This window comes from Vombatus ursinus, unplaced genomic scaffold, assembly GCF_900497805.2.
Source record: "Vombatus ursinus unplaced genomic scaffold, bare-nosed wombat genome assembly UNPS02014176.1, whole genome shotgun sequence".
Classification (NCBI taxonomy): Eukaryota; Metazoa; Chordata; class Mammalia; order Diprotodontia; family Vombatidae; genus Vombatus; species Vombatus ursinus.
In genome coordinates this window covers 264672-276292 of record NW_020953954.1, presented here as the reverse complement: position 1 = coordinate 276292, position 11621 = coordinate 264672, and the positions used below count along the sequence as shown (strand labels likewise).

The 11621-nt window shown below is 56.1% G+C and overlaps 1 protein-coding gene across 3 annotated transcripts in view; it reads right to left on the bottom strand.

Annotated features, from left to right (window-relative positions):
* Positions 1-3094: 3094 nt before the first annotated feature.
* B4GALNT4 (beta-1,4-N-acetyl-galactosaminyltransferase 4) overlaps positions 3095-11621 on the bottom strand; it is a 16022-nt gene continuing 7495 nt past the window's right edge. For 2 of the 3 annotated variants that reach the window (XM_027860122.1, XM_027860123.1), the window contains 13 exons: positions 11433-11511; positions 11265-11331; positions 10949-11086; positions 10750-10859; positions 10559-10659; positions 10338-10432; positions 9295-10258; positions 5393-5715; positions 5142-5295; positions 4961-5033; positions 4683-4836; positions 4352-4478; positions 3095-3871 (listed from right to left, as the gene is read on the bottom strand). In XM_027860122.1, the coding sequence (XP_027715923.1) occupies positions 3757-3871; positions 4352-4478; positions 4683-4836; positions 4961-5033; positions 5142-5295; positions 5393-5715; positions 9295-10258; positions 10338-10432; positions 10559-10659; positions 10750-10859; positions 10949-11086; positions 11265-11331; positions 11433-11511 (2500 nt within the window). In that variant the 3' untranslated portion in view covers positions 3095-3756. Of the gene's footprint in view, positions 3872-4351; positions 4479-4682; positions 4837-4960; positions 5034-5141; positions 5296-5392; positions 5716-9294; positions 10259-10337; positions 10433-10558; positions 10660-10749; positions 10860-10948; positions 11087-11264; positions 11332-11432; positions 11512-11621 lie in introns of those variants that run through there. The other variant, XM_027860124.1, reaches the window with a different exon arrangement.

Sequence of the window (11621 nt, the reverse complement as noted above, 5' to 3'; positions counted from 1 at the left end):
TGGTGCAGTGCATATAGCATCAGTCCTGGAGTCAGGAGGACCTGAGTTCTAATCTGGTCTTAGACGCTTATTAGCTGTCTGACCCTGGGCAAGTTACTTAACCCCAATTGCCTTAAAAAAAAAAGACAGAATGGTTGGATCAGTTCACAACTCCACCAACAATTAATTAGTGCTTCTCTTTTTGAATGATTAGTTTCCTCTTGGCCCTGGGTTGATGAGGATTCAAGAAGAGACAAGAGAAGATGTTTGTCCTTCCCACCTCACTGGGAATCTCAGGGAGCACACTTACATATATGGTGGGAAGTGATGCAGTTGGACACAGAGGCAGGAAATCTGCAAGGGGCTGCTGTCTCTTCTTCCTTCAGTTACACTTAGGGATCTGACTTCCTAAGGCCCACAGTTCTGGTTTTGGGTCCTCCAGGCTTCCATGAGGCAGATCCTCAGTAGCCAAAAGTAGCTTAGGAGGTGACCAAGCTCCTGGAACAGATATGGGGTCCAAACTTCAAAAGGGAGGATCATAAGCCCTGAGCCTGACAGTTATGGTGGCTCCCACTGGACTGGAGAGCTGGGAGGGAAACCTGAATGCTCTCTTTCCTCTTCCTCCCTTGATTTTCCTTTGTAAAATCTGTAATCCTGAGATGGGAGTTGGGAATGGGTATTTCTTCCTTCCCTTCTTGGGGGAACCCCAACCTCCAGGCACTGAAAATCTGGAATGGCAATCAGTAATCAGTAGGAGATTTAGTAGATGACTGGATCCCAATTCCTCCATCTAGGAAGACCTGACCTATTTTCTGATACTTTCACCATCTTCAGTAACCAGTGTACTAATAGGTTAAGTCTCTGGACTCATGGATGGTGGACACTATGATTGGGAAAGGAGAGCCCAGAGAGATGTACTGAGTGGGGGCTCATGAGCTATGTGAAGATCCTGTAGTGATGACTCCAGCCTCATCCCCAGTCCGTAAGTAATACCCTTCATTCCTAGGTGGATTCTGGACCTGACCTGACTCGTAGCTCGAAGCTACAGGGAATCTTCTTCCTGAGTACCCTCTGGTGGCCAGTTAGGATTACTGCAGCTTTTTAGGAAGGCTAGTTAACAAACGTGTGACAAGACCAACTCCACTAGGATCCGGTGGCTTGAATGGAGCGCCACCTGGTGGGCAACTCAAATAGTGCGTTCTTTTGGTCCACAACGCGGTGATAGTAGGCGCAGTGGATGGGGAAGCTTAAGACTGTCACAGTCATAATAGCTCATATTGATATGTCATTTTTGACGTTTTCCAAGTGCTCTACAGGACTTATTTCATTTGGCCACCTGCATTTGTTTGCATTTCATTGCTTGGGTAACCAAGGCATGGATTAAAAAGATCTTGACAGACTAGAACAGAGGTATTGAACCTGTGGTTTTGAACCAGAGGTATTGAAACATGCCCACATTTGCAGGAAACAGATTAAAATGTAAATGTGAAGTATTTAATGCAATAAATAAAAATACAATAAGTCATAGATAATGTCAATAATAGGGCAGCTAGGTGGTGTAGTGGATAGAGTGCCAGGCCTGGAGTCAGGAAGTCCGAAGTTCAAATCTGACCTCAGACACTCACTAGTTGTGTGACTCTGGGTAATTCACTTAACCCTCTTTGCCTCAGCTTCCTCATCTGTAAAATGATCTGGAGAAGGAAATGGCAAACCACCCCAGTACCTTTGCCAAGAAAACCTCAAATAGGGCCATGAAGAGTTGAATGTGATGGAAAAATGACTGAAATCAAGGTCGGTAATTCCTTAAGAGCAGGGACCTTGTTTTTGCTTTTTGCCTTCTGTATTCCCAGTGTTTGAATGATAGGAAACCCATAGTAAACATTTACTAAATCCTAGATAATTGGCAAAAACAAAACAAAAACAAAACCAAAAAAACTGAAAACAAATAATAGTTCATTCTTATTACTGTTATCATCATTAGCTCATTCTAATTCTTTTTTATGGGTTTCAGATAGAGATGGCCCCAGGACAAGTCACTGCCTTGTTATGATTCTTTTATATTTGTTGCTCTGTGAACTCTTCCACAAGGTTCCACTAATCACTTTTTGTAGTTGAATACAAGAATTGGAGTGGAAGGTCATCCACTAGAGACCTCTGGCAAACTTCCTTGGAACAACTCCAGTGCAGACAGGTGAGCCTGGTTGCTGCGGATGACTACCCCCTAGTTCATGGTACTTTATAGATCCACACTCCTAAAACTCTAACTCATGAACCCCCGGCAATGTGTTTACTTTTCATTAGTCAGCCAGAGGATGCAATTGGCTCAAAGAAAAGGCATTTACCAAAATGAAGTATTAATAATAATAATATTAATTATTATTATGAAATGAAACTATTATTATGAAATGAGGTGTTAATAATAATAATGCTAACAAAAACCATGGCCGTAGAAGGAAATGCAGAGATAATGAACGTCAGAAGCTCAGTAAATGCCTGTGATCGTTTTTGGTGAATGGAAGGTATTGCTTTGAAGGAGAGACTCCACAGAAAGTTGGGTCTTGCTATGAAGAAGCATACCCACTCAGGTATGCCCAGATACCCACTCAGAACCAGGCAAAGGAATGGAACCAAAGTTGACAACTGGGTAGTGAAACCTTTTGGCAAGTGACCTGGACAGAGAGAAACAGGCTGGGGCAGGGGCTGGAGATACATCCAGGTAGATCAACACAGGTTGTCCTGAAGCCCAAGGGAGGAATCTTGGGGTAGCAGATCCAGTGGAGCCATCTTTGACTAGGGCTTCTTGGATAGAAACGGGGGCTGGGCACCCCTAAACTGATGCCTACCAGACCTGCCCACCTGGGCCTCTGTTTCAAGGCTTCCCTTCAGGCTGGTCAGGTCTGTCTTGAAAGCCTGCATCCATCATCTAAGGTGACCCAGAATGGGAGAGAGGGAAGAATTCCCAGATGACAAAGCCAAGCCCAGCATGAGGCTGGCCCTCCATGAGAACTCGGCCCTTCCTGTTCAGGACACTCCAACCCAGGCTGGGGCGGCTGGCTATGCCTTGGATCGGCCCTCAGCCAGACCCTCCACGAAGGACCCAGGCAGAGTGGACAAGTCAGGAAAAAAAATGAAACATTTCATTTTATTCTGAATAAAAAACTCAAACAGACAGAACGGTTAGGAATTGTGAAAAACTTCATCTCTAGGACACAATTTCACAGAAATCATCTCGCACAGTGTGGGCCCTGGTCACTTGCCCCAAGATCAAGTCCTTGGGAATGGCTACCTGTTCTCCAAGTGCTCTGGGGGGCCCCTGACCAACCACTGCAATAGGCTGGGTGCTGGGGGGAAGGGGGAGTGGGGGCTGTCCTTTCCTCCCTTCCCCCTTCTGCCTTGATCTCTGAATCACAATGGTCTATCTCTGCAGAGCCTGCCCAGCTCATCAGAAAGGGGGCACCCCAGTGCTATCCTCTCTCTCTCACTTTGCAGTCCAAAGCCAGGACCCTGGCCCCTCTCCCCCGTGAGGGGGTCCTCTAAGACAAGGCTGTATCCACTTCTCTAACCCGAAGGGCTTCACCAGGGTTGCCTTCTTTCAGAAGGGAAACAAGGTCTGATACCTCTCAGACTCCTTTAGGGTGACTCCTTTAGGGCCTGGGTGGAGGGGGGCCAGGGCTTGTCTCCCAGAGTCCCCTCCCCTCCGAGGGAGGAGCTTCCCTGAGGGTCCTGGCCCCTTGAAGGGGTCACTGACAGACTCCGAGGCTTAGAGGGAACCTGAGCTCAGTCCTGGGGGCCCCTCTTGCTCCTGGCATCCCACATGCCCCGCTTGGAGTGGTAGTGATGGTAGAAATTTCGGAGCCGGAGTCGCTCTACCTCCAGGCCAGCCTGCAGGACCCTGGGGGGAGGGAGAGGTGGCAGGGCACAAGTCCCGAGGTAAGGGTTGGGGGCTATGCTTGCTCTCCCTGGAGACTTAGATTAAGTCCCTCCAGTCCCCCATGCCTGGAATTCTCTCCCTCATCTCCACCTCCTGGCTTCCTGGAAGTCCCAAATCAAACCCCCATTTTTTTAAAATTTGCTTTTGGAAGCAATGGGGTTAAGGCTGGATTTGAACTCAGGTCCTCCTGAGTCCAGGGCCGGTGCTCAATCCCCTGCGCCACCTAGCTGCCCCCAAACCCCATCTTCTACAAGAAGCCCTCCCTGAGCCTCTGAGATTCCACCCCCCCCCCCCCCATTTATCTGGTTTATAGTTTATCTGATTGAATATTATCTCCCCGGTAAACTGTGAGCTCCCTGAGGCCCTGCCCTCTGTGGGTTTGCCTTTCTTTGTCTCCTCAGTGCCAGGACAGAAATGGGGAAGGGGGGGTTGGTCAGACACCTGTCCAGCAGTTCCCAGTCCTCGCCGCCCCAGCGGTCTCGGAACTCCTCGGTGTTCATGCCCCCAACTCGGTCAAAGTCCGACTTGTAGATCCCGAAGAGACCGAAACCATTCACTTCCCAGTAGCCTGAGGGTAAGGGGAGGCCAGAGAGGGGGCCTGGGACACTAGGATCTGCCCCGCCTCCATCCCACTCCCCTCACCCCAGGGTTCTGTCCAGGTAGGATGGAACCGACCACGAGAGTGTCGAGGAAGGTTGGGGAGGGAGGGGTAGGCTGGGGGTCCCTCCTGGGGTGCTCCCTGGGTCTCGCTGCCCGGCGATCGGGAGACTACCATGAGGGTCGCCAGGGGAGCTCCCGCAGCTGAGCCGCATGACCACAGGGGCGAAGGCGAGTTTTCCTTCCACGCAGTGCTTGCGGATCCCGTCCAGGATGTTGAGGGGAAAGTGAATGTGCAGGTCACACAAGAACACGATACTGCTGCCGTCCTGGGACATAACAAGGGCTGACCCGCAGCCGGCCCGGGCGTCGCGCCCTCCACCCGCCAAGAACGACCCGGCCCGCGCGGCCCTCCCCGCCCCTCCCCCATCAGCGCGCCCTGCCCTGGATCACCTCGATGGCGTCCACGCCCGCCTGGAGCCCCGAGGCCCGCTCGAAGTTCCCGGCACGCTTCAGGTACTGGTACCTGGTGGGAGGTGGGTCAACAGCTGTTGAGGGTTTTGGGGCGGGGTTCAGGAGCCTGGGAGTGGGGCAAGGGCAAGGCGGGCGGGGAGGGGCCCCAGGTGCTCGTTACCGGGGCAGCCGTGCCGCCCGCAGCGCCCTCTCCACGTCCATGTCGTCGCTGTCGAAATCCACCAGCACCACACTGAAGCGCGTGTCGCCCGTGAGCTTGTGCAGCGAAGCCATGTCCCAGAGGAAGCGGGTCACCCAGCGCGCCTGATTCTTCACTGGGCACAGAAGGGGAGGCCAGGCGTGAGCCGGGCCCAGGCCCTTCGCCGGCCACAGCCCCGCCCGAGCTCGGCCCTGCTCTCCCGCGCCCGGTACCTGGCACCACAAAGTGAACCATGACGTCCTGGCGCCAGGCGAGCCGAACTGGCCTGCAGAGCAGGGGCTCGGGAGCGTGGCTTGGGAGCTCCGACGGGGTCTGGGCCGGGGCTGCCTCGTCGTCGCCCTCGCCGTCCACCTCTGTCTCGTCTTCCCCGTCGGCCCCGGCCCGGGCCCGTGGTAGCCGCAGGAAGACGTACTCGGACAGCCGCAGCCGTCCGTGCCCTCCACGCTCCTGCAGCTCCAGCTCCAGCAGGTAGCGGCTGCCTCGGGCCGAGTCCCGGCGCTTCTCCACGTTCACGATGCGCAGCAGCGAATAGCGCCTGAGTGTGAGGGGGGCCGCGGTCACTGGGGCCCGGGGCTGCCCGCGCTGCGCACCCGCCCCTCTCGCGCCCTGGCCAGCGGCTCCGGCCCCATCTTGAGCCGCTCCAGAGCAATCCCCGCGCGGCCTTTTTTCGTTGGAGGCCGGGGTCCCTTTCTGCCTGCCTTGGAATGGAAACGACATGCAAACAGCTCCGTGGAACCGAGCTCTAGCAGCAGAGGGAAGGCACTGGCATAGAGGAGGACCCGGAAAGGCGTCCTCTGCGTAGAAGCGGGGATTTTAGTTAGGTCTCGGAGGAAGCCAGGGAAGGCAGGAGACAGCTGAGGAGAGCGAGTTGTGGGTATGGGGGAAGGGCAGAGTAGATGTTGGAGCAGAGAGAGAGGACCAGAGTAGTATCAGGGGCAGCAAGGGCAGTCAGTGCCAACCAGGATTTGCTATTTGATTCTGGCGATGAGAAAGAGCCACGGGGCTCTATTAACGGGGCAAGCGTTTGGGGCAGCTAGATGGTGCAGTGGACAGAGCTCTGGTCTTGGAATCAGGAGGACCTGTGTTGAAAGCCGGCCTCAGACATTTGACACTTACCAGATGTGTGACCCTGGGCAAGTCACTTAACCCTGACTGCCTCGCCCAAAAATAAATAAATAAATAAATAAATAAATAAATAAAATGGGGCAAGTGTTTGCCAGCTTTGAGGAGGATGCGCCTGACTGGAGGGAGAGGGATAAGGCAGAGCTCATAGTGACTATTGCAATAATAGTCCAGGCTTGAGATGATGGAGGCCTGCACCAACATGGTGGCATGGCTGGAAGAAAGGAGACCTGGGGGAGAGGCCCATGAAGGCCTCAAAGGTAAAGTCCAGAGGCCTAGGCAACAGAATGGATCTGAGAAGGCCGAGAGAGTGAGGAGTGGGAGGGGACACTTCATAGGGAGCCTGGAAAAGGGGACAGGTCCAGGGTGGGCAAAAGAAGCTCAGTTTGGGATGCAGTAAATTTAGGGCGGGGCAGCTAGGTGGTGCAGTGGATAGAGCACCAGCCCTGGATTCAGGAGGACCTGAGTTCAAATATGACCTCAGACATGTAACACTTACTAGCTGTGTGACCCTGGGTAAGTCACTTAACCCCATTGCCTAGCCAAAAATAAAAAAAAATAAAGTAAATTTAGGGCATCTCTGAGACACACGGTTAGTGATGTCCAAGGGGCAACTGGAGATGAGGGGCCGAGGGTTTGGACAGATGTTGGGGCTGGAAAAGTGGATTTGAGAATCCTCAGCATAATCATGGGCACCGAGGAGGTCACCAAGAGGGGGTATGGAGGGAGAAGGGAAGAAGGCTCAGGACAGAGCCCTGGGGACACCCACAGTTATCGGGCATGACCTGGAGACCAAGGAGCAGTCATATGGGTAGGAGGAGAACCAGGAGAGAGCAGAGCATCATGAAAACTGAGAGAGGAGAGGATCAAGAAGAGAGCGATTGGTTAAGTGCTTTGCAAATATTTCATTTGTTCCTCACAACGACCCTGTGAGGCAGATGTTATTATTATCCCTGTTTTGCAGTTGAAGAAACTGAGGCAGATGGAGGGTAAATGACTTGCCTAGGGTCACAGAACTAGTAAGTGTCTGGGCTGGATTTGAATTCAGGTCTTCCTGACCAGGCCCAGTGCTCTGGGCACGGTGGCACCTGGCTGCCCCAAAGGCTGCGGAGAGGCCGAGAAGGCTGAGGATTTGAGAAAAGGCCCTTAGATTTGGCCCAAGGAGTTTCAGTTGGATGGGCCAGACCTTCCAGGGCTGAGAGAAGAAGGGAAGTGGAGGCACCTAGTGGAGAGATGTGGGACAGCAGGTGGGATTGGATGGGTCAAGGCAGGGGTCTGCAGGATGGGGAGACAGAGGCAGGGAGAGGCTGAAGATGAGCCAGAGAGGAGACGGAAGAGAAGGGATCAGTCCTACTGCCCCAAAAGGAGGATGGAGCATGGGGCATAGCCACGATGCTAGCTAGCCTTGCCAGGATGACCTGCCGGTCCCACCCAATGGCACTTAGTTACAGGAGCTATTGCTCCAAGCTCTTCCTTCACAAAGCCTCCTTTGTCTAGGAACCCAAGTCTTGCTCTCAGGACTGTCCCCTGAAGCAGGGGTGTATGACTAGTTCAATTTGGCCCTGGAGGGTGGGAGAGGCAGAGGGGTCCTCCTAGGAGAGGCTGCCTGCCCCTTCCTGGCAAAAGGAGACTCACCTTGCTTGCTTCTCCTCTTCTTCCCCCTACCCCCATTGTGCCAGCTCATGCCCACTAACTGTGGGTGTCCCCCAGGGCTCTGTTCTGGGCCCTCTTCCCCCTGGGTGCTATTCACTCTTCTGCATGTCACAGACACCCCTTTTCTTCCTGGAAACCCCTCCCCCCACTGTGCCTCCCCATCTCACAGACACCCCTTCTCTCTGCTCCCACCAGCACTGCCATGGCCGGCCAGGCCCTTGTCAGCTGGAATAGCTTCCCAATCCCTCCAGCAGAGAAAATCCTCTTCCCAAGGAAGAGGTCTGACTGTGCTGCTCTGAACCTTTTGGGGGTACCCTCTACCTCTGGCTCCTCCCCAGAGTTCCCTCCTCATCTTCCTGTCCCGGGTTCTTGAGGGCGCCCGAGTTGGCAGCCTCAGCTTCGGCCATTCTGGCCTTTCCAGCTGGGCGGAGGCGCCTGGTGCTCTAACTGGCCTCCTTGCCTCCAGGCTCTTGCCTAATCCAGCTCGGATCCAGCCTTGACTACCAAGCTGAATTTTCTCAAGTGTGGACGCCCCCCCCCCCCCCCCCGGCCAACTCCAGCGCCTCCCTCTTACCTCAAGGACCCAACAAAGCTCTCTGGCATTTCAAGTCCTTTCTAGGCCCCTCCCTTCCTTCCCATCCTTCTTGTATTTGCTCTCCCACCTCCAACTCTGCCATCCAGCTGCCCTGGCCTCCTCCTCCTCCTCCTCCTCCTCCTAGCTCAGGGCCTGGCACACAGTAGGGGCTAAATCAATGCTGACAGCGTGGCTGATCCATCTTCATCTCTGGTCATCCTCCAACCCTCCTCCCCTACTCCGGCTTCCTAGTTTCCTGTCATCTCTCCTGGGTCCCTGCCCTTCTCCCCCCAACCCATGACTTTTCCCCCCATTCATCTGGCTCCCATGAGCCTCTAGTTATAGCCCTGGGAGCTTCCTGAGGGTCAGACCAGTGATTCTGCCCCTGAGCTTATCCCAGTGCCTGACACACAGTAGGTGCTTACTCAGTGTTGCTACCTGCCTGGCTGGCTTTCAACCAGCATCTCTTCTGGTCCTTGGAGCCCCACCGTGAGGAGCTACTCTAGGACTTTGTGGAGGGGGGGGGGTCGACCTCCTGCTGGGTTCCCAAAAGGAGGCTGGGATGGCCCTGGGCTTGGGCCTCCCCTCCTGCCACATGCAGCCTCTGTCTCCCTTTGAAGCCCGACTCAAGGAAAGGCCTCATCTCCAGGAAACTGTCCCTGCCCCTCAGAGAGCCTGCACTGCAGGAGGGTGAGGGGCCCCAGCTGAGGCAGTGGCCACGCCCATCCCCCAGCCCCGGCCTGGCTCCAGCCAGCCCCCAGGTACCCTTCATGCAGGGCATTCAGCCGCTCCATGTACTGGGCCACAACGTCCACAGCCTCTGACTCGGGCAGCTGAAGGTTCCCAGACACGTTGCATCGAAGGTCATTCCAGTCGGAGCGGAGCAGCTCAAAGTCCATGGCGCCCACGCTGAAGGTTCGCTGCCAATTGATAGCATCCTCAGGCCAGGAGCCCCTGGGCGGGGCGACGGCCTCCTCCTCCTCTTCACTGTTCTGGGATGTGGCAGTCTCCTCTGGGCCACCCTCAGCCTCCTCCGCCCCCATCTTTTCCCCTTGCGGCCTGGCCTGGGCCACCTCCGATACATGAAGGAAAGAGGTCACTGGCTCGCCCCCCTCAGAGGAGGTGTTTGAGGCCAGGCCTGTGAGCCCAGTGTTCAGGTCCAGGGCCCTCTGGGTGAAGCTGACTCTGGAGGTCCTCCGGAGAGCATTTGGGGACCTTAGCGCCCTGGCTGTGGTGGGACCAACCGTTGGGGCCCGATGGCCTGGAGGCCGGCGAAGCGCCTGCAGATGCACCCTCTGAAGGGGGCGGGGATAGAGAAAGATGCCAGGCAGTGGGGGCTGCCAGGGGCCATGCGCTAGCCAGGGCCGGGGCCGTGGGGGCCGCGTCCGAGGGGGCCGGAGCTGCCCAGGGCGGACCCTTGTCACATACACTTTCTCTGGCTTCTTGGGTGATCGTGGGGCAGCCCCCTGTGCAGGAGACCTGGGGGGTGGGGCCCGGCCCAGAAAGAGGGACGTAGACAAGACTCCGCCATGATTCTGGGGTGTGGCTGGGGCCGTGTGGGCCCAGCTCAGGGCCCGTGCGAGCCGGCTCTCCCTCCTTGGATGGGGCTGGGGGCTGCTCTTCACGGTCGTGCCCCAGGGAGGAGGGGTGGTCCTGCTTGGGGAGGGCTGGGCTTCTGTGGGCTCTGGGCTTTCTGCTTCCGCCTCCTCTTCTTCCTCCTCCAGAAAACCTGGGGAAGAGGGATGGCTCGTCAAGGAACTGCCTGGAAGTGGGAAGAGGCTGGCAGGGCTCTGGCTGGGCACACTCACTGTCCGAATCGAGGAACAGGAAGGCTCCGCGCCCTGCATCCTCCTCATCCCTGTCGTCTTCATCGTCCATCTTCATATATTTGTAAAACCCAAACCTGGAGAGGCAGAGGGGTCTAAGAAACCCCTTCCCTCCTCCCCCAGCTGCCCTTTGTAAGCCTGGCAGGACCTGGGCACCTGCCCCCACCCCTGCTCAGCCCCTGCCTGGCCCCTGTTGGCACGACCTCTCCAGGTACAGTGGTGACTCCCGGTAGAAACACTTGTTACTAGTTTCCATATGTGTGAGTCGAGTGAAGTCATTGGGGTAAACAAAGGAGAGGTAGACCTGGAGGAAAGAGGGTCACAAAGGTCAGAGGTTAGAGGCAGGGCTTCGCTTCCTGGAATGGCGGTGGAGGTTGGGGGAGAGGTCACTTACAAACTGCAGGCCCTGGTAGCGGGCGATGGGGAAGTCCTTGACCACATAGGTGGGGGCGTAGGCACAGGGCACCAGCACGTTCTCCAGACGGGACGGCTCCAACCTTGGTGCTGGGGGGATGACGGAGGGAAAGGGCTGGGTGACCCTGCCCCAGCCACTGTCCTCCCCCACCCAAGCCCCAGCCCCTGACCCTCCTCACTGAGGAAGAAAGTGTCCCGAGCATCAGGCCTCAGCATGTCTGCTCCTAGCCCCTTGGGCTGTGGGCCCGGCTTGTCCACGTGGCTGGCCAGGGACTGGGGGACGTGGGCCACGTGATCCATCTTTAGGGTTGACTCATCTGGGGTGGAAGGGAGGACCCCTGAAGCCAGTGCATCTCCTTCTGGCCTCCTCTCTCCAGGACAGGAGTGTGTCCACAGCCTGCCCTCTACCCGTGGCCAGGCATTCTCTCCCGGGATGGGCACTCTCCCTTGGGGTCTGCCCCAGCCTGCAGACAGCCACCCCCAGACCTCTCCCACCTGTGTAGAGGGAGATGTGGGAGGAGCCGATGAGCTCGAACTTCAGGCCGGGAAGAAAAACTCGCCACTGGGGAGGAAGGGGGACAACGTGTCAGAGCAGGGAAAGGAGGCTCCGGAGCTCCCGGGGACACACCCCCTCTGGCCACGGACTAGGGGCTCAGTACTCACCCCCACCTCCACGTGGTCAGACCCCTGGTCATCTTGTTTGTGCAACAGCTCGAAGTAATACCTTCGGGAAGAGGACAGCCTGGGGCGGGGGTGGGGGAGGGGAGACTGAACGCTCTGCCTGGTGGAGGAGGGTGGGAAAGACTGGGGATCCTGCCTGGGGCGGGGGAAGGTGAGACTGGGGGTTCTGCC